This window comes from Stegastes partitus, unplaced genomic scaffold, assembly GCF_000690725.1.
Source record: "Stegastes partitus isolate 25-593 unplaced genomic scaffold, Stegastes_partitus-1.0.2 Scaffold758, whole genome shotgun sequence".
Lineage (NCBI taxonomy): Eukaryota > Metazoa > Chordata > Actinopteri > Pomacentridae > Stegastes > Stegastes partitus.
The window spans coordinates 209512-229566 of record NW_007578489.1 but is presented as its reverse complement, the minus strand read 5'-3'; the positions used below and the strand labels follow the sequence as shown (position 1 = coordinate 229566).

The following is a 20055-nucleotide window of genomic DNA, read 5'->3' as shown; positions in this document are numbered from 1 at the left end:
CGGCATTGTGAAGTGATGGTGCGCAATCTGTCAAACAGCTATTATCTGAGCGAGTGCTAGCCGCTACCTGCTTTGGCTTCAGTAGCTAAAGTTAGCTCGAGTTAGCAAGTGACTGCCATTAGCTGAAACCCTCAGTTTTGTTTAAATTACACGTCGCCCTGATTTGTATAACGTTCCCGTGATAACGAAGAGCAAAAGATAGTTGTACAAAAAATTAAATGTAAATAAAGCGAATGACAAACTGTCTGACATCGGGGGTTAGCATGCTAACGGCAGCGGGCTGGCTAATCGCATCATCCGGCCTGCGTTACCATTCTGATAGGGGGGCGCAGCTCCGCCGTTCGGTGTAGAGTTCTGGCTGTAGCTGACGGAGCTGTTCAGGTTGGTGAAACCAGACATCGCTCGGTCCTGCCGTCCTTATGCCCACAGATACACGACTGGGTAAATATACATGAGCGTCAGTGTCCCGAAGCCTCGTTTCCCCCCGACAAAGGCGTCAAAAAGGCTGCTGCTGGTCGGTGGAGACCCGGGCAGCCTGGCCAGGTCCGCTCGGCTGACAGCTGAAGCCTCCGGTCGGGATGAGAGGAGCCGAGCTGCCTCCTGGCTGCGGTCTAGTCACTCCCTCTGGTGGAGCTCCGAGGCAGGTGTGGACTTTAAAGACATCTTCTTAATTTTATCATTTTGTTTTACAACTATCTGTTTAATTATATTATTATATTCCTAATATTTTTTTTAAATATATAAAAAAATGCACTGACATTAGAACTGTCTGAATTGTGTGTTGAATTTTTACATTGAAATGAATTTAATGAATTTTAAATTATCTTTTACCTGCTGCTTTTTTTTTTTAGCTGCCAAGTTCTTTGGTGTGATGTCGTTTTTTTCTTAATTCTTTACGTCTTGCGACTCCCTTGATTGTATTTTAATTTGTATTGCATGTTTTACTGCCACAGCACCTTGTGAGCGCTGCTCCTAAAGGTGCTGTATAAATAATGTAACATGTTCCTGTGCAGGAAGCTTCTTTTTTTTTCTGCTGCATATGAATATGTTGCCTGTATTTAATATGCTACTGTAAGGTCTTAATACTTAAGTAAATATCCTGGTATACCGGTTTTTAAAAATACTATTGCATTGTTCTAACCTTAATATTTATTTTTTGGTCAAGTAAACATACCTCATTTACATATTTATATAGTATATAACATGAAAGAACATTAACCTTAATATTCAAATTTGTCTGGTAAATTTCTAGAATAAATAACATTGTAGGGTCTTAACATTATATATTTAATTAGTCTACCAAATTGATCTACCATCTTAACTGTAACATAGAAATTGCTGAGGAGAGTTTGCTAATAAATAAACATCGAGTCTTAACCTTAATATTTACACTCATTAGGCAAATATGTAAAGCCACTCTTATTTCTCTCCTGGAAAGCACTATGACTCAACATGTGCTATTGAAATAACAGGACAACTTGCATTTTTATCTCAGCTGAACATTAGATCTTCATCTTCAACAGTCCAGCTGTAAAAAGCATTACTAACTGCACACCTTTGGTCTGTGTTTGCATGCTTTCATACTGACACACATCTATATTTACACATGCAGATGGAGGTTCTTCCACAAATGAGTGTTAACCAAAGTAAGGCACACAGATGTGTTGCTGTTTGTGGTCTGTTTTAAGAAACACCTGCAGTTGTAGTAACCTGCACCACCCAGGCTTCACAAGGTTTGGAAAGCACACAGTCAGTAGAGCACGATACATGTTCTGCATATTTGTAGTTCTACAAAGAGCATTATAAATTCCTGTCTTTTATAACCATAAGTGAACCTGTTTGTGAAACCGGTACCAGTTGAAACAAATTAAAAACATCAATAATTGTCAAAACATTCATCACAGCTCAGCACTGTGATAAGAAAAGAAATTCCCATTTGTAAACAAATAAGCTGGAACTGAGCTTTCATTACAGATGAAATTTTCACAATATTAACATAATATAATAACCCCTCATATGTATTCAATAAAACATGAATAAAAGGTTCCATTAGATAACATCAACTTCATGATTAATCTGTCTTCAAGACTCCCATCTAATACATCTGACTTGATTCCCAACAGCCATATAAAAAAATTGGAAATTTAAAATTGGCAACACACTTTAAATTGATCATTCATAGTAATTCTACATTTTCAGGCACTGAAGTCCATTCGTTGTATTGCTACACATCCTGAGGGATTCTGGGACGTCCGTCGGTGCATTCACACTCCTCTTTGCGATGCGAGGTCGCCTCGCACTGAGCCTGGCCTTTGGTCTGGCAGGTCGGGCAGCAAGCAGTGTGTCCGTCCTGTCTGCAGCTGGGACAGGACAGAACCAGCTGGCAGCAGAACCGGGTAGAGCAGAGCTTGTACTGGTCCCACGGACAGCCGCAGTACCTGCAGTCTGAACAGCAATGGGTGTTTACTGATGCCGTTAAATTCTTTGTGTTATTTAATATGTTGATCAGGGATTCTGTTCACACACTAACCTGAGATGACATCATCGTTCGAGGAGATGGCATAGCGCTCATCAAACACAAAAAGTTTCCCTCGATAGAAACCCTCTGGGAAACGCTCCAGGTACTTGTGAATTCCACCTTTCAGCTGGTAAACCTCTTTACACACATCCTGCATGTAAGGCAGGAGAAAACAATTAACATGAATTGACAACATAAGCTGCATATCAGGATATCTGGACTTCAACTTAAAAACTATGACTAAACTGCTCCCCTTGTGGAGAATCAGCAGCCTGCATGTGTATCAGTAAGTCGAGCCAGTTCCGTGAGAAGCTGCAGCTAAATCAACCCCAAACAAATGAGCTTACTTTCGAGCGGAGGTAGGCGGAGCCTCGCTCACAGCGGATCCCTCCTGTGCAGTACATCAGCACCTTCTTGTCTCTGAACAGTTCAAGGTTCTGGTCGACATAGTCCGGGAAGTAGCTGAACTTACGGATGTTTGGGGCTAGACATTGAGTGAACTGCCCCTGGAGAAAAATGAACATTACAAATGTTTGGTCAAGCAGTCCTCTCACTTTACTTTAAGGTACTTTAAAAGAACAGTTCACCACAAAATACTGTTCAACCAACATCCACTTCAATACAACTGTTTGTTAGGACCAAATCATTTTGGGAAAATCTTATTGTGACAGATATCGCATTTTGATTACTGATATAACTTTTTAAAGGAAAGTTCAATGTAGACGCTGTAATTCATTTAAATTATATGATGACACATTATCATGAGACATACTATGAATATGTAAAACCATTTATGATGTATAACATGTATTCCAAACCACAGCCTTTGTGACTGATTTACTGACTGCATTGTTCAAAATTGCAATTTGGATTGGAAATTGATTAGCTATTTATCTGACTGAATAAACAGCTGTTTTAGAAAATTACATTCCACTTGAGTTCCTTTATTTGGCGATGGGCTGTTTCAGCTTCAGGTTAAAGATTCAAGCCACTTGTTACAACATTATCCTTCTTACTTCTTTATGACAGATGGTGTAGAAACTGTGACAATGATGACATTGTCCTCCTGAATGAGTGAAATTCAATGGTTATTTATAGAAAATGGATTTCCTACTTACAATTTTACTCTCGTAAAAATTGCGGCAGTCCAGTAGGATGGTGTCACTGCACAAATCCCCTTTATCCAAAAGAGCTTCAACTTCTTTATGAAACTCCTCAGGCTCCAGATGAACTCCTGAGAGCCAAAGCACACACATGAAGCTGACATGATAACATTAACAAAGTCTGTTACAACATCATCAACAACAACATAACACATAAATACACAGCAAGGCGTGCAGAGGAGCAATCAGTGCAGCCGGCATATATACAACTATAGGTATATTTGACATTATTAATATAATCAGTGGTCGTAGCAGTAGAATTACAGTATTAGTGGTTACAAGCAAACAGCACCTGCCAGCTGGTAGGAAACAGAATCAGGATCCACTCCCATCGGGACGATTTCCTTATAGACTCCGACCTTCAAGTCTGTGAAACACTCTGCTCCCCCATCACTGATCTAAACAAACACACACAGACAAATAGTTCCATTAGTATGCAAACATTTTAATTTAAACAATGAAGGACTAACTATTTTTATGGTGTGCCAATAATTTTTTTTAGAGAATAGGAAAAAACCAAGCATGCAGGGTGCACCGTATAAACATTATGAAGGGGGTGACGCTATTATACAACGTGAGTTTTCTTTAACAGATTCTTACCTTAAAATCTTCTTTATCCATCTTGAACACAGGATGTGAATGCATCGCCTTAATGTAAATGTCAGTGGCCACGTTGGTGCCACCAACTGTTCCATTGATACCTTCTGTTGCCACCCTCACCTAGAGAAGATGATATAGTTTTAAAGGGACACATCCATTGAATTGAATGTTTCTTTCTTGTTACATTTAAACAAAAAAGCATTTTTCTGCTCCTACTGTAAGTGTTCTGGAGTCTCCTAGTTGAAGGTCAGATAGGAGACTTTATTCACCTTGCCGGTTAAATTGAGCTTCTCACACAAAACTTTCTGCCAAGCACAGATGACATGGGGATCTTCTACCTCACAGTAGCAATAGTAGAGGAGAACCTTGCCTGGACCGCTAACAGGAAACAAGCAAACAGAGAAATGAGCTCACAAATATTCTGAAAATCAGCCATGTTAATACAACGTTATGCTAAACTTAACATTACAAAGAAATGCCAGCTGAAGCCATGTGGGTGAACCAAAACTTACTTTTGAAGCTGCTCCTCAGAGATGTGACTGACATCAGGTATCCATGCAGAAATGTCCACCGCCTCTGCCTGGTGCTCTTTTGGTTGCCGTGTCTCAGGCTCGTCTTCCAGTTGGCTTAACAAACGCTCGTACGTGGCCTGTGTGAGCTGCTGTAGTTCAGCACTATGAGTTCCGGCCACGTGTTTGTGAATGGCAGAGTGTTCGCTGAAGGTCTGGCTGCAGCAGCACCAAGATGTGACTCCATCCTCACTGCTGTCCCTCTTAGATGCCACATAGGCAGCAAATGACTGAAGATTAGGGGGGGAAAAAAGGAGAAAAAAAAAAGGGGGGTGAATCATTTTGTATTGTGGCAAAGTAAAGTAAACAACACTGTAGAGTCGTAACCTTATTATGTAAATTATTCTTGTATATTGTAAACAATACAGTGGAGTTTTAATATTAATACTGAAATTAGGTACATTTATATTTTATATTATTTTGGAGGGTCTTCATTTTGTAATTTGTATACCTTTGCAGGGTTTGGACCATAACACTGACATTACACAGGTATATTCACATAATCAACAAAGTTACCCTTTACACACTTCTGTTGTACTCTTGTTTTGTTGCACATTATTATTTGCACAACACCCACACAGGACTTGTCTACTTGACATATTACACTTATTGTACAGTTTGCATTTGATATTTTCTTACTGTTTATTTTTGCTTATTTGTCGGTATTTATGGTGGTGGTATCTTTATCTCTTTGCTGTAACAACCACATTTCAGTAGCAACAACAGTTTCATGGCGGCTGTTTACCTTCCTCCTGCAGAAGCTGTAGTATCTCCTCTGAGAGGCAGACAGCTGTCTCTCCTGTCTTAATCCGTCACACGATGAAACATCAACCTCCCAGCTCATGAACTCTGTTTCATCCGCTGCCATCGTGTTGAAGAGCTTCTAAAATGTTGTCAACTTGTTTGGCTAGTAAACAGCTTTAGCTAATGCTTCACAACATGTAGCGCTTCGCTGTTTGGACATTCAGTTAATCGACTGTATTTCAAATCATGGCTAAGATTAAAAAATAAAATCTTGAATTTGTTAAGAAATACAAAGTCTATGGTTACACATCTAACTATCAGCAGGCGTGCAGCAGAGAGCCCCAACAGAGCGCACCGGAAGGCAAAAGCCGGTGCACCTTCCGGTTGACCCCTGACTAACCCGGCTGTGCTTCACTTGAATCGGACCGCTGTTATTTTCCTGCTACAGCGGCGGTCTTGTTGGGTGATCCAGACAGAAGACGCTTGTTTAACCCACTTATTGTTTTATTTCACTTTCATTTTTAGCATCGGTTCGTCTTGCATTTCAAAGCGAAACAAGCGGCGTGAAACATGTCTAGGAGACGGCACAGCGACGAGAATGACGGTGAGTCGGTGGACGTTAGCTGCATGTGTAATTCAGGCGTTAGGCTAACTAGCGGCAGCTAGCTAATGTTAGCAGGTTTTTGGTGCATGCTGGTTGGTTAATTGTTTTACGAGGCCATGTTTGGGTTTTCCTAATCCTAAAAGTACAAATCAGTTACTATTCATTGATACTTAGTGCCAGTGAGGCGGCTTGGAGGGGAAAGACTGAGAAAACTGTGTTAGCAGCGACAGAATTAGCCGGTACGCCTTTACCGTTAGCTGTCGGATTAGCTGGAGTGAGTTAAGCAGCGTCGGTAACTGCTGTGGGCGGTAATCATTGCTGTGACACATGCAAACGGTGTGTTGGTAGTTTGTGATCTGGCTCTGATTGAAGGTTTAATAATTGATCGAAATTTAAAGGTATAACTCACTCAAAAAAGTATAACATGCTGAGAGAGCGAAATGACCAGCGGTAACGTTATCGACACCTAATCCCTAAATTGTTCATACCTATGACATTTATTTTAATTTTTTTATTATAGTGAATTTTTAGTTGATCATCAGGTTTCCTATGGCTAAAAATAACATAAAGAATTTAGTAAAGACATTGTGATAGAGATGTCAACAATGCATTTTAACTATTGCATTTTTAAAAGCATTTTTACCTGAATTGTAGAAAATGAAATGGGCTGAACTATAATAGACACTTGTTCCGTGTGTTACTATCTTTTATTATTCACCCTGGACTAATGGCTGATTCTATGTGTTTGTTTTAAGCAGCTCTAATTGGTATTTATCACTTTCTAAGATCATCATTTCCATTGAAAAGCTCTGTCAGTGATCAATTGTCCACTGTCTGCTCATCAAGAAACAGCAGCAACAGATGACTGGTTGTGTTGCTTCTCAAATGCTGAATGCTGGAAAGTGAACAGTCCATGTCAGTTCCTCTGACATGTAATCAAACATAAATGTCAAACTGCTTTCTCAGTGTCCTATGAATTGTTTCAGTATTCGATATCTGTGCAGTTATGGCAATATCACTACACTGACACAAGGAATACTCTGGAAATTAAGTATTGTACTCATACAAAGTCCCACATTTGTGTTAACTCTGATGCGATCACTAATGGTTATCTAGAACTTATTTTCCTGTGTAAAGTTTTTCAATGCCCGTGTGTTTCACATATCAGATAAGCATATTCAGTTTTAGCATGGCTTTTCACATAATGCTGACCCCTGGTATTCTTTCAGCTGTGCTTATTGTTTTATGCTTTTATCTTTTTTCTAGGAGGTCAAGCCCACAAAAGGAGAAGAACATCAGAGCCCATTGAGATTGAAGATCGCCTGGAGTCGCTGATATGTCGTGTGGGGGAAAAGGTGAGAGGACTTTTTTTTTTTAAAGATATTTTTTGGGCTTTTCTGCCTTTAATGGGTAGGACAGTGAAAGAGTGACAGAGAAACATGGGGGGAAGAGTGGGGAAAGGACATGCAGCAAATGAGCTGCTGGCTGGCTGCATAGTCCCCGCGGCTGCTGCATTGGGGACCATAGCCCCTGTACATGGGTCGCCCGTCCAACCTGTTGAGCCATTTGGGCGCCCAAGGAAGGGACATTTTGATGTTTTTAGATTGAACAGAGTCTCAGGCGACTAAACGCTCGACTCAATAGTTCTTGCTTTGTCTTGTACTACAAAAAAAAACAAGGTTTTGGTAGGTGTTTGCTGCAGTAAAATACACTCTTGTTTAGCAAAAAACAAGCAAAATAAATAAAGTCTTAGCTGTCTTTACGATCAAGTGCTTTGTAATGACAAGTGCTAAACTGCTTCTTGTTTCCTTCCAGAGTACGTCGTCCCTGGAGAGCAACTTGGAGGGCCTCGCAGGCGTTTTAGAGGCCGACCTCCCAAACTACAAAAACAAAATCCTGCGCATTTTATGTGCTGTGTACGTTCATAGCAGTTCGCACCCTTTGATTAGCATATAGCCCTTTGATTGTCACTTCTGACTGAACTTGTTTCTTGTCGACAGCGCCCGCCTCCTGCCTGAGAAGCTGACCGTGTATACAACCTTAGTCGGCCTCCTCAACGCCAGGAACTATAACTTTGGGGGCGAGTTTGTGGAGGCCATGATCAGGCAACTGAAAGAGACGTTGAAAAACAACTTGTACAATGAAGCTGTTTACTTGGTATGCTGACTATTTGAAATCGTCTGATATATGTGCCTTTAAAATGTATTTGTCACTACACTAACATATCTTTTTTTTTTTTTTAGGTGCGTTTTCTATCTGACTTGGTCAACTGCCATGTGATCGCTGCTCCCTCTATGGTGGCCATGTTTGAAAACTTTGTCAGTGTTACTCAGGAGGAAGATGTGCCACAGGTAGGCAGACGTTTAATGTGGAGTAGTAATATTTTGTATGCTAAAGTAACTAAGGGATTTCTAAACCCAACCGATACATTTTAAGTGCAGGTGTAGGAATTAGACATCATCTAAAAACAGTAATTAGTGCCCATTTGTATGTCTGGTTATGTTTTACGTGTCATTAATGGATGAAAAATGTAATATAATTCATTGGTTTGTTTGGCTTTAGTCTCATTTTTGTTGTCATGAAAGTTGCTGGTGGGTATTTTTCATCATGGTTTTCAATATTCAGAATTAGCACCGGTGCAAACAGCATACATACTTGAAAATCACCATCTAAGTTTTAATTTTAGTGAAAACATTGAAATATGATGATTATGGGCAACATCATGATTGTCAGTAGCTCTTGGCTGCATCCCTGCTTCATGCTGAGGTGCCCACGTGGAACACGAGGTGTTAACTGGTCTCGTCTCCGTCCACAGGTTCGGTCGGACTGGTTTGTGTATGTTGTTCTGTCTTGTCTGCCCTGGGTCGGTAAGGAGCTTTATGAGAAGAAGGATGTTGAAATGGATCGGCTCCTCAGCCAAATCGAAGGCTACCTCAAGTAAGACCCTTGCCTTGTTTCTGCACTGTCTTTGTTTATTTATTGCTGTTGTTGTGTCATTAATGTGCTGTTGAGTCTGATTTTTTTCTCTTTTGAGCTTACATTGTCATTATCAAACCAGTCTTTGTTTCAGTTCATGTCTCTAAACTTTGTATTGTCGACATTTTTCAGGAGGAGAGTAAAGACTCATGTCCCCATGCTACAGGTGTGGACGGCAGAGAAGCCCCACCCACAAGAGGAGGTGAGAGTCCTGTCAGTATTGATTGAGACAAAAGTTACCATGTGAAAAGCTTTTATAGTGCAGAATAGTCTTAAGTGAAGCAGTGCTTCATCATTATTCTATTAAAGGGGAAAAATGATCTGGGTTGCTTTTGGTCTTCCCTCAAAATAGTGACTGGTGGAATATTTGCGTACAGGGAGATAAGCAGTGTCTTTAAATGGATAATCAACTGTAGAGCACAAGAGAAAACTAACTCAAATCCTCAGAAAATGTAATAGTGATAGGCTGCTGCTCAGAGGTGTTGGTTTGTGTTTCCTGTTGCAAGTTGTTTTTTGAAGACAGTAACGTACAGATAGCAAAGAAAGGAGGACAAGGCTGCCTGGAATGAGCAGCCAGTGACAGGCTGATACCTGCAGCCAACATACAGTCAGTCAGACTACCACAACATGTAACAATCCCTGGAAGTGCTGTACTATAAGCATGCCAAGCACCGAAATGTGTCAAAATTGCAACCTTGCAACTTGAATTTCATTTTGGGGAAGAGAAAGAAGTCACAGGGAACCGTGTGTGGCGAGTAGCAAGTGCACAAAGAACAGTTCCGGACTTTATGATCATGCCTTGTAGCCTTTGTTTACGAGTTGCTGATTGCTCGCTATAATTTTAGCAGCAGCACATTGTTGCAATGGAGAGAAGAATAAATAAGGCAGCCATGGTCACTGCTGTTGGCCTCTGATGTGCTCACGTTACAGTAGCTAGTAGTATAAACGCAGTAGTAATGTCGCTCCCATTAGCTTGTTTTTTGTTAGTAAACCGATCACTTCTAATGTTGATCCAGGTATGTTGTTATAGTTGTCTCTGTCTCCTCTTCCTGCCCTCCATGTAGTACCTGGACTGCCTCTGGGCTCAGATTCAGAAGCTGAAGAAAGACCGCTGGCAGGAGCGTCACATCCTTCGTCCGTACATCGCCTTCGACAGCGTGCTGTGCGAGGCTCTGCAACACAACCTGCCCCCCTTCACCCCACCGGGACACATGCCTGACGCCCAGTACCCCATGCCCCGGGTCATCTTCCGCATGTTTGACTACACTGATGCCCCAGAGGTTTGTCGTCGTGTTTTGGTAAAACTTTGTAGGAAACAAATCCAAATGCGTTCTGAGTAGAAAAACAGATGAATGTGTAATGTTGTTAAAGGCAACAATTTCCTACATAAATCCTGTGTGCAGATGTAAAATTCTCATTCAAAATCACAAATTTATAATAACACAAATGTATTAGGGAAACTGCTATCATGAGAATAACACTCCTGGTGTGTAGAGTTGCAACAATTGATTAATTAAATACATTTTTCAAGAAACAAAAGTCAAAATTCTCCAAATCCAGAGTCTTAAAATAAAAATACTTTCTGGTTTCTTTCCTCCCCCATGACAGTAAACTGAATATATTTGGGTTGTGGACAAAACAGGACATGTGGACACGCCGTCTTGGGCTTTGAGAAACACTGATTGACATTTAGATTAATAGACAGTGAAAATAATATGTTGGTTTCAGCCCTATTGGTTACTGATGAATTGTCCATGTTTTTCTCTTTAGGGACCCGTTATGCCTGGCAGTCATTCCGTGGAGAGATTTGTCATAGAAGAAAACCTGCACTGTATCATCAAAACTCACTGGAAAGAGAGGAAAACATGGTCCGTAGTGGTTGCAGTTCTACTTTTGTAAAGCCTGAATGTGCACCTAAGCTGTCACTCAAACGCTGTTTTCCTTTTTTTCGTGTCAGCGCTGCCCAGTTACTCAGCTACCCAGGGAAAAACAAGATCCCGCTCAACTATCACATCGTAGAGGTATATATTCATTTTTGTTTGTTTTTAGTATAATTCATGGCTATATTTTAATGCAGTACATTTATTTAATTTTTTTTCTTTCAGGTGATCTTTGGAGAGCTCTTCCAGCTGCCCACGCCGCCTCACATTGACGTCATGTACACCACACTGCTTATCGAACTCTGTAAACTGCAGCCGGGATCGTTGCCCCAAGTTGTATCCTTGATTCTTCGCACTTCTGCACTTCATCTCAATCATAACATTGAATGCAAACATGTTCCACTGCTCCTCAAAATATCTGAGCTTTTTTTGTTCCCGAGTCGTGTTTTGAAGACTTAAGAGTAAATTCTGTGAAAGGAGACACCACTGTTGGAAAGTGAAGGAGGTCCTTGTCTTCCTCACTGGCCTGCGGTTTTCTGTTATAATATCACAGTTTATTAATGCCCTTACAGTCGGCAGTTGGTGTTTGTGAACACCAGCGTATGTAAACCCCAGCTGGTGAGTTTAAAACCTCGACCTGCAGGGAAATTAAGATGGATAATAACCTCATTGGCTTTCCACACACTGCTGCTTCCATGTCAGGTCCGTACCAATTCTCTGGTTTTACCTCTTTGAATTAGGCAGATTAGCTCTATTTTTTTCTTCTTTTTTTCAGAAAATTTTGAAAAGTTTTATTTGGTCATGTTGCTTACAATACTCCTGCCCCCAGCACCTGATATAAGCAGTTCTTTTTTTGTGAACCAGAAATGTGATAGTGCTGCTCTGGAACCAGTTGTCCTGGTCGAGACCCAAAGAAGTAGTTTGAGTGGAAAAAGGGTAACAGCAGGTCCGAACAACGCATTGAAATATTCACAATATGACTAATCGCAATATCTAAATCACAGGAGCTGCAGTGTTCTGCTAATAGTAAAACATGTCACAATACCTCTTCTTAAATGAAGCGCTGTGATGCTGCAGGGATGTCCCGGCCTGTTGACTGTATTCTCCAGATAGACGGACACATGCTGGTTTGTCATAGATCACAGCAAACATCACAGCATTTTTATGTTTGGTTCAGGGAGAGGGAAATTCAAAAAAGACCATTCCGACTAAAATTGTGACTCATATCACAGTATCTGAAAAAGTTACTTTAAAAGTTTTCTAAATGTCATGATTTGTTTGTTGTTGTTTTCTTGCCTGTTGTTCGGCCCCAGCCTTCATCGTGGGTCACCTGTGTGGTTGTTGGGTTCAGATGTTGAACATGAGCCGAACTGTCCCTGGTTTGAATCTGACTACATCCATCTCTTTCTCTTTTCCTGACATCTTTCCATTTTTGCTGATTAGTACAAGCAGAAAACCCTCAAAGAAATAGTTATGATGAATCATGTTGTCATCAAATCAAATATTAACAGCCATTTAAAGTACAGTATAGTTACATGCACACAACTTGTAGCTAGTTAGTCTAAGGAATAACTTCATGGGTTATATAAGGATAGTAAACTCGTTATTATTGGGTTGTTTTTAATAGAGCTCAGCAGGATGTTCCAGAAACAGAACAACACCTCTCTACTGTTGAGTCTTTTCTTTAACGCCTGCATGATAGTTGGCCCAAGCCACAGAGATGCTTTACATGAGACTGGACACCATGAACACCACCTGCATAGACAGGTAACGTTACTGCACATTTACTTTTAACGACGAGCTGTTTACTGTCTGCGGTGTGTCACTGTTATCCCATCACTCTCCATTTCTTATATTTTTGCAGATTAATCAACTGGTTTTCTCATCATTTGAGCAACTTCCAGTTTCGATGGAGCTGGGATGACTGGTGGGTGACAGTTTGATGGCCGTGGGGATTGTTTATTGGAACAATGTGGTGTTTTAAATTAGAAAAACTGGACTTTTGATCTCAAAAATGTTCCCTCTTTGAAGGGCCGACTGCTTGACTGTGGATCTGGAGAAGCCCAAGCCCAAGTTTGTGAAAGAGGTTCTGGAGAAGAGCATGAGGTATGAAAGCACCGCTCATGTTGGTAGAGTAGGACAGGACATAGGAGTCATTAAGTCTAAGAGATGTACTTTGATGTGAGGGTTTCCAGGACAACTTTGTGACCTTATCCTAAACAAGTGATTATTTGTAGAAATCCAGCCAATCCAGTGCCGCTTCATTAGAGGTTTAGTGTCTCACTCATTAAACAGTTTACTCATTTTCTCCTCATTATTTTCTATAATACAAGAAGTTTTAATCCTCTGAACCCCAAACAGTCCTCTTCGTACTGTCACCATTTCTACTCACTGTAGACTCATTTTTCAATGTAACATGAAGTCCTGCACCTCCTTGGAAACAACACAACCATGGCCAGAAGTAGAGAGAACTAAGAAATGTCTTCTGGGCGGCTGTGGCTCAGGTGGTAGAGCGGTTGTCGTCTGATCGTAAGGTTGGCATTTCGCCCCCTACACACTTGAAGTGTCGTTGGGCAAGACACTGAACCCCAAGTTGCTCCCAATGGCAGGCAGCACCTTGCATGGCAACTCTGTCACCACTGGTGTGTGAATGTGTGTGTGAAGGGGTGAATGAGACAAAGTCCTTTGCGTGCTGCTAAGGTAGAAAAGTGCTATATAAGTGCAGTCCATGTCTGTATTTATATTGCCTAAAATGATAAAAAGAAAATAAAAAAGCACGGGTAGAATTTCTTTGCTGATTTGTTTTACAACAATGGGGGGCAAAAATAGAATCAACATGTACAGTATTTTTCCAAGTGCCCACAGGTACTCGCACTACAGAAAATGGGGGCTCCATATTTTAATTATTTTAGTATTTACATTTTCACACGACTCTGCATGATAGCTTTGGAAACTTCCAACGACTTGCTCCTCTGTGTACTGTTGTTGATCCATGCTGCTTTTTCATTTTCATTTCATTCATTAAGCAGTTCTTTAAACACTTTAAAAAGTGTTTAGGAATGACTTGGAGGTGAAAACATCAGTCTGTAGATGTTTTGAAAGATAACTATTTTTGCTAGTTATGTTTCTGATCTCTGCTGATATGTTTGTTTCTTATCTTCTACATTTAATCTCACCGTGTATTATGTTATGATGTTTGTGTGGATGCTTCTGTGACCTTGTCTGTCTGTCAGTTGTGCTGCTGCCTGTCTTGGCCAGGACATGCTTGAAAAAGAGATTTTTAATGTCAATTAACCCTCTCCTGATTAAATAAAGGTTAGATTAAAAAAAAAAAAAAAATCAAGTATGTTAACCTTCTCACATGTATTATATACACAGACATATAGATTAAAGTGACTTCAATGACATGTCACAGTGTAGGTGTAGATTTGGTTAGATTTCCTTATAGGACCGCACATCACTCAAAAACATCACAAAGTTGAAAATCCAGTGTCTGTTTTTACCAGTTCTGGCTGCTAAATAGTGTAATTTTGGCCATTTTTAAGTATTTTTTTCTGTGTTAAAGAAGACATGTCTTTCAAACTCACTGCCTGGTTTTGGGTTCCAGAGGGTTAATGTGTAAGAAGTTGATGACTGAAAGGCTTTCACATCATTTCTCTTTCAAAACAAATTCTCTTTGTTGCTTTTTAAATCAGGAAAATGTCTTTAGTCTCAACTCGTTTCTTTTACTCTTTGCTTTGCAGACTTTCATACCATCAGAGGATAGTGGACATCGTCCCTCCGACTTTCTCAGCCCTCATCCCCGCTGAACCCATCTTCTCTTACAAATATTTAGATGAGAGCGCCTGTAAGTTTTTTTTTTTTTTTTAACTTTTATTTGTAACATATTTATAAAAGACCCATTTTCAAGTTTTTTTTCCTTAAAGCAGCATAGTCACAGTGTAGTCATTTACAATTTGGGCCAAAATACTGTTCAGGAAACTTAATTAATCAGCATTAAAATGTTCAGATGGACCTTGTTGAAATTAACTGACAAACTCTTGCTGCCTCACAGCTTCGTTACCAGGTTACGCAGTCTCCATCACCGTTGGAAACGCCATCAAGAATCGAGCATCCAACGAGGAAATCCTCACCATCCTCAAAGAGGTCCCCAACCCCAACCAAGAAGACGATGATGGTTTGTTTCCCCTTTTGTCTTACTTCAGTGGTCTGTATTTATTGTACATTGTGACCATGGTTTGTCTGTGCTTCCTCCAACAAGGCCTTTAGATTAGAAAATGATCATTTGTTCATGCAGAAGCACAGTGAGACGTTTTGCTCTTTTTGGAACTGTTGCTGTCATGTTGATTTACTGCAGCTGTTTTGTAGTAAATTATCTTTAAAAATAGTTTTGCGTTAATTTCTGTGTTTTGCTAAACCGATTGATTTCAGAATTTGTTAGTTTAGCAGAGAAACTCTAATTTACTACACTTTAATGGGACTGATTTGACACTTTTGCTCTTATCAGCTATGTTTTTCTTGAAACCTACCCTACTGTTTGGTAAAACTGCATTGTGTTGCATATGTTTCTCTCTACGTTTTCTTTATTATCCTCTCTTTTTCTGTTTTTCCGTCCATCCAGATGAAGGGGAGAGCTTCAACCCTCTGAAGATCGACGTCTTCCTGCAGACTCTGCTCCATCTGGCAGCCAAATCCTTCAGCCACTCCTTCAGTGCCCTCGGCAAGTAAGTTCACCACCATCGTCACGTGTTTTTCATCTATTTTACCAATGAAATGACTAAAAGGTAGTTGGTGTTAGACATCGTGACATGTGAATTCATACCTCCAAAAGGTCGAGGTATTATTTTATATTGGGTCCATCCAGCTGTGATTTAAATCACAATGCTGTCTATAATAGAAAAGAGGGAAATGCATTCATTTGCGTCAGATACATCCACAGCGAAAAGAAAAGGGTTTATAAATGGAGGAAAAAGAGGTTTGTATTACTTTATAAAATGACAGAGGATGGTGCAGTGATTGACAGGCTATTGTAATGTCCACAGTGAGGCCTTTTCTTTGTGCATAAAGTATAATTTTCCAGCTCATTACCCTGTTCAAGCTTCCACAGGCTGCACCTCTCAGAATAAAGTGGTGGGCGATCACCTTGCAGGCAGCTCTGCTGCTGTTTGAGTGTGTGAATGAGAAACACAATGTAAAGTGAGCTGAAGTTAAAAGGCTCCATACAAGTGTGGAACATTTACCCAGTCTGGCCATTAACATAATTAAAAAAAATACATGCACAATTTGCAAATAAAGCTCATCTGATTTTACTGATAATGCAGCAACTATTTGAACAAAGAAAACAACTTGGTGAATAAATATCTAAGTGTGTGACATTAAAACATAGAAAAGGTTCTTTTGTCACCATCTGTGAAGTAAAATTCAGCTCAGCACACTGGTAAAGGCAAAAGCACTGCCTTAAAAGTAGGGAAATTGTTTAAACAGTAGAATATTAAGAGCTATCAAGATATACAAATAATCTAATGGAAGCTTGAAAGAATGACTCCAGACCTGCTGGACTCACCTTCATCTGATGCTCACAGGTTCCATGAGATCCTGAAGACCCTGACAGACAGCGATGAGGGGAAACTGCACATCCTCAAAGTGGTGTATGAAGTGTGGAGGAACCACCCGCAGGTACACAGCAGCCAGCAGTGTAACAGTATGGATGTTCACGGTTAAACGTACATGTGTAGGAAGAGCTTCAGTTGAGAGTTTGGTTCATGAAACACGTCTTTGCTGCGTTACAGATGATTGCAGTGTTGGTGGATAAAATGATTCGGACGCAGATTGTGGACTGTGCTGCTGTTGCCAACTGGCTCTTCTCACAAGACATGGCTCATGAGTTCACCAGGTGGGACATCAACAGCAGTTTAAGAAGAAACACATGTAGATGTTAAGGTGCTGTCCAGTGAATTTTTGCAGTTACACACAGCACAGAGAGAAACAAAAATATCCGTCTTGGAACAAGTAGATGATCTGAGATAATGACCGGTGTCCAGACTGTTTTCTCTCTGCCTGTCTAAACTTAAACAATCTCTCTCCTCGTGCAGACTTTTCATCTGGGAGATCCTGCACTCCACCATCCGAAAGATGAACAAACATGTCCAGAAGATCCAGAAGGAGCTGGAGGAGGCCAAAGACAAACTGGAGAAACAGCAGCACAAGAGGGTAACTTTGGTCTTCATCACTCTCATTTTAATACTGAATTTTAAAACAGATGTTTTAAGCACTTCTTTAAACTTAAGATCATTTCAGTTATGATGTTGGTGCTCGTGTTTTATTTGAACAGAGGGACAGCGGCGACGACGAGGACATGGACAAGAACAGCGAGGACGAGGAGGGTCAGCTGGAGGAGCAGATCGAGAGGCTGCAGGAGAAGGTGGAGTCGGCCCAGAGCGAACAGAAAAACCTCTTCCTCGTCATCTTCCAGGTACCAGTGGCTGACTGATAAGTGACGGAGCTGCTTGTGGTCAACAGTTGAAGGCCGTAGAAGGCTTTAATTAAGTGATGAAAACGTCTATTTAAGCAGGTTTAGCTGTTGAAATCAGCGAGGTGAGTCATCACTGGTGAAGGCACATTAACACCTGCAGGGTTTAAATCCAAAAATCTTTCTGTCCTTTCAATTTAGTCACGTGTTGATGAAGGAGTAACCATCGACTGATAGAATTCTACGTTCAGCATTCATCATTTGCAGATATAATGCTTCCATAATGTTTCAGGACGAGTGGAAGAGTACAGTTTACTGCACTTTGTTGGACATTTGACCAAATTGCTGCATATTTGAAAAGATTATTTCACATATTATAACCTAAAACTTTACCCCTGATCAATTAAAAAAAAAGTCTTTATGTAAGGAATCAGCTGTTGCATGATGATATCTATTAATTAAAGTTTTTGCCTGTAAACAGTAGTTTCCAGTAAAAACAAACGGTATGGAGTCCTACAATACATTTCTCTTTAGTGCCATTTCCTCAAAGTGAGTTTCTTCACCCACTCTGAGCCACAAGTCTCCACTTACAGCAGAACACACATTCAGCACACCGTTCAGTTTTATTCCAATGTTCTGAAGGTTTTTTACTGAGGCTTTGTTCATATATCATTCACAGCCTGATTCATAGAACATTTAATTCATAAAAACATGGAGAACATAGATTTTTTTTGTCAAGCTGTTGACAGTATTTTCTGATTTATGGAGTCATACATTTCGAAAAGTCCAGTCAAGAATCTTTATTGTCATCATGCAATTAGTTTTCACCAGTCACATAGTGAAGTTTTGTTGGTAATACCTGCTTAAAAGTCATCGTTAAAAGACGTGGACAGAAAAACATACAGTGTATTTTTTTGTTTAAAAAAAAAAATGCACTAAAGAAAAAATCCTTCAGTTCAAGCCTTTGCCTCTGCAATGCCATCAAAATAAAATTCACATTTTGCAGCTTGCTTTATCCAATATTCAGATTTCTGTTCTGTAAATTAATACAAATGAGTGATTGTTTTTTTAGAGATTTGCATATTTAAGTTATTATTATTTAAGTTATTGTTGGTAATGAACTGGTGAAGCTTCAGTGTTGATACCTATGAAATATAAATGTGACCCTGTTGTCCTGAAGAGTCTTGTCTTGTGCAGATAAGTTGAACTAGAGTCCAGAGCAGCTTAAAAAGACATGTGTATGTACTGAAGACCTGTTGTTCCGTCCTCAGCGCTTCATCATGTTGTTGACGGAGCATCTGGTTCGCTGTGAGACGGGCAGCGTCGACATCAGCACTCCCTGGTACAAAAACTGCATCGAGCGGCTGCAGCAGATCTTCCTCATGGTAAAACACACAGTGGCACACATCGGGCCTGTTGTCACTTCTGCTTTGACTGGGCGGTTACAGTAATGTGGGCGTTATACAGCTAGGAGGGATCAAAGTCAGACACAACTGAGATGGGAAAGGCAACGGTACCGAGTGAGGTGAAAGGGGCATCAATTAGTCAACTACTGTAACACTCAGAGTAGACAAAATGAACCTGATCGTGCTACTAGAACAATCTCCAGTTAATCTGATACCGGATAGGCAGAAATAGGCCTTGGCTTCAGCCTGTTCCTTTTTCGGTTTCAGACCTTGTTAAATCTTTTTGTGAGAAAAAAATGTTTACTGCAACCATGTGTAATAATTCTTTGTCAGCTGAATGCACACGATTCAATTTTTGTATTGTAGCTTGTACCCAAAATAAACCATTCATTTATTCATTCATAATCAATCAACTTAAGTCATCAAAAAAAATCAATATTAAATCGATTATATTAAGATTTTGAGAGACCCATTTTAAAAATGCTTAACTGTGTTAAAAAATAGCATGTAAGCTACCCGCAGGTTGCAGTTGCCACAAATAATAGAGATAATCTCTTTACTTGTTGCTCCAAATATAGGAGAAAGATTTGATTTAATAGCCTGAATTTCTGCTGCTGTGTGTTATTCAGAGGCAGGAGAGTGTCCTGTAATCCAATGATGCACCAAATCAAAGCTTTAGAGGGAAAACTGGACTGTAGCTGCAACTACATCACCTTCATAATCAATAACTGTAATTCCACTACAAAACATTGTCTGATTTATCTGATTACAGCTTCCTCAGTGTGAATGCTTTTGGGGTTCTTTCCTCCATTGTGGACAAAACAAAACTCTTTTCATCTAAGACAAATTAATCACTTAATCCAGAAAGTAATCACCATTAAACAGCGTGATGGTTATCTGCAGAGCTGTTTACCATCAGATGCTACAATGTGTGTGGAAGGGATACTTGAACAAACGGATCCATGTATTTTAGATTCAGTGAGACTTATTCTTTCTGTTTTGTCTCTGATTCACTAATAAACCTGCTGAGAAATCATAGTTTGCTTAAAACTGCCGATCTTGCCTAGGAATCATCAATTTGTTGACTTTTCTTCAGTGTCACAGTTATCCGTTGATGGTTAGACTT

The 20055-nt window shown here is 40.1% G+C and overlaps 3 protein-coding genes across 3 annotated transcripts in view; 1 reads left to right on the top strand and 2 right to left on the bottom strand.

Annotated features, from left to right (window-relative positions):
• Positions 1–619, bottom strand: part of sec24b (SEC24 homolog B, COPII coat complex component) — a 33761-nt gene extending 33142 nt beyond the window's left edge. The window contains exon 1 of the mRNA XM_008291726.1: positions 312–619. Within this exon, the coding sequence (XP_008289948.1) occupies positions 312–399 (88 nt within the window). The 5' untranslated portion in view covers positions 400–619. The remainder of the gene's footprint in view (positions 1–311) is intronic.
• A 1045-nt stretch (positions 620–1664) lies between these two features.
• On the bottom strand, positions 1665–5801 carry tstd2 (thiosulfate sulfurtransferase like domain containing 2). Its single transcript, XM_008291724.1, has 9 exons — positions 5596–5801; positions 4794–5080; positions 4551–4659; positions 4282–4401; positions 3974–4079; positions 3637–3752; positions 2866–3024; positions 2531–2669; positions 1665–2445 (listed from the first exon to the last, which is right to left on the bottom strand). Exons 1-9 carry the CDS (start codon positions 5716–5718, stop codon positions 2225–2227), a joined length of 1380 nt encoding a protein of 459 aa, XP_008289946.1. The 5' UTR covers positions 5719–5801; the 3' UTR covers positions 1665–2224.
• A 233-nt stretch (positions 5802–6034) lies between these two features.
• The window catches only part of ncbp1 (nuclear cap binding protein subunit 1), a 15428-nt gene continuing 1407 nt past the window's right edge, over positions 6035–20055 (top strand). Inside the window, exons 1-22 of the mRNA XM_008291725.1 lie at positions 6035–6198; positions 7465–7553; positions 8014–8114; positions 8199–8355; positions 8442–8549; positions 9014–9135; positions 9307–9376; positions 10239–10454; positions 10945–11042; positions 11132–11195; positions 11280–11390; positions 12757–12821; positions 12919–12981; positions 13086–13160; positions 14798–14901; positions 15109–15231; positions 15676–15778; positions 16637–16730; positions 16844–16947; positions 17147–17264; positions 17386–17526; positions 18795–18908. Coding sequence (XP_008289947.1) covers positions 6165–6198; positions 7465–7553; positions 8014–8114; positions 8199–8355; positions 8442–8549; positions 9014–9135; positions 9307–9376; positions 10239–10454; positions 10945–11042; positions 11132–11195; positions 11280–11390; positions 12757–12821; positions 12919–12981; positions 13086–13160; positions 14798–14901; positions 15109–15231; positions 15676–15778; positions 16637–16730; positions 16844–16947; positions 17147–17264; positions 17386–17526; positions 18795–18908 — 2274 coding nt within the window. The 5' untranslated portion in view covers positions 6035–6164. The remainder of the gene's footprint in view (positions 6199–7464; positions 7554–8013; positions 8115–8198; positions 8356–8441; positions 8550–9013; positions 9136–9306; positions 9377–10238; positions 10455–10944; positions 11043–11131; positions 11196–11279; positions 11391–12756; positions 12822–12918; positions 12982–13085; positions 13161–14797; positions 14902–15108; positions 15232–15675; positions 15779–16636; positions 16731–16843; positions 16948–17146; positions 17265–17385; positions 17527–18794; positions 18909–20055) is intronic.

Excerpts from the sequence above, each read along its gene's own strand:
- tstd2 (XM_008291724.1), bottom strand. The coding sequence starts at position 5,718 with ATGGCAGCGGATGAAACAGAGTTCATGAGCTGGGAGGTTGATGTTTCA. Across the intron at positions 4,402-4,550 it reads AGCTCAATTTAACCGGCAAG|GTGAGGGTGGCAACAGAAGG; the intron begins GTGAATAAAGTC and ends CATCTTCTCTAG. Across the intron at positions 4,080-4,281 it reads TGGATAAAGAAGATTTTAAG|ATCAGTGATGGGGGAGCAGA; the intron begins GTAAGAATCTGT and ends GTGTTTGTTTAG.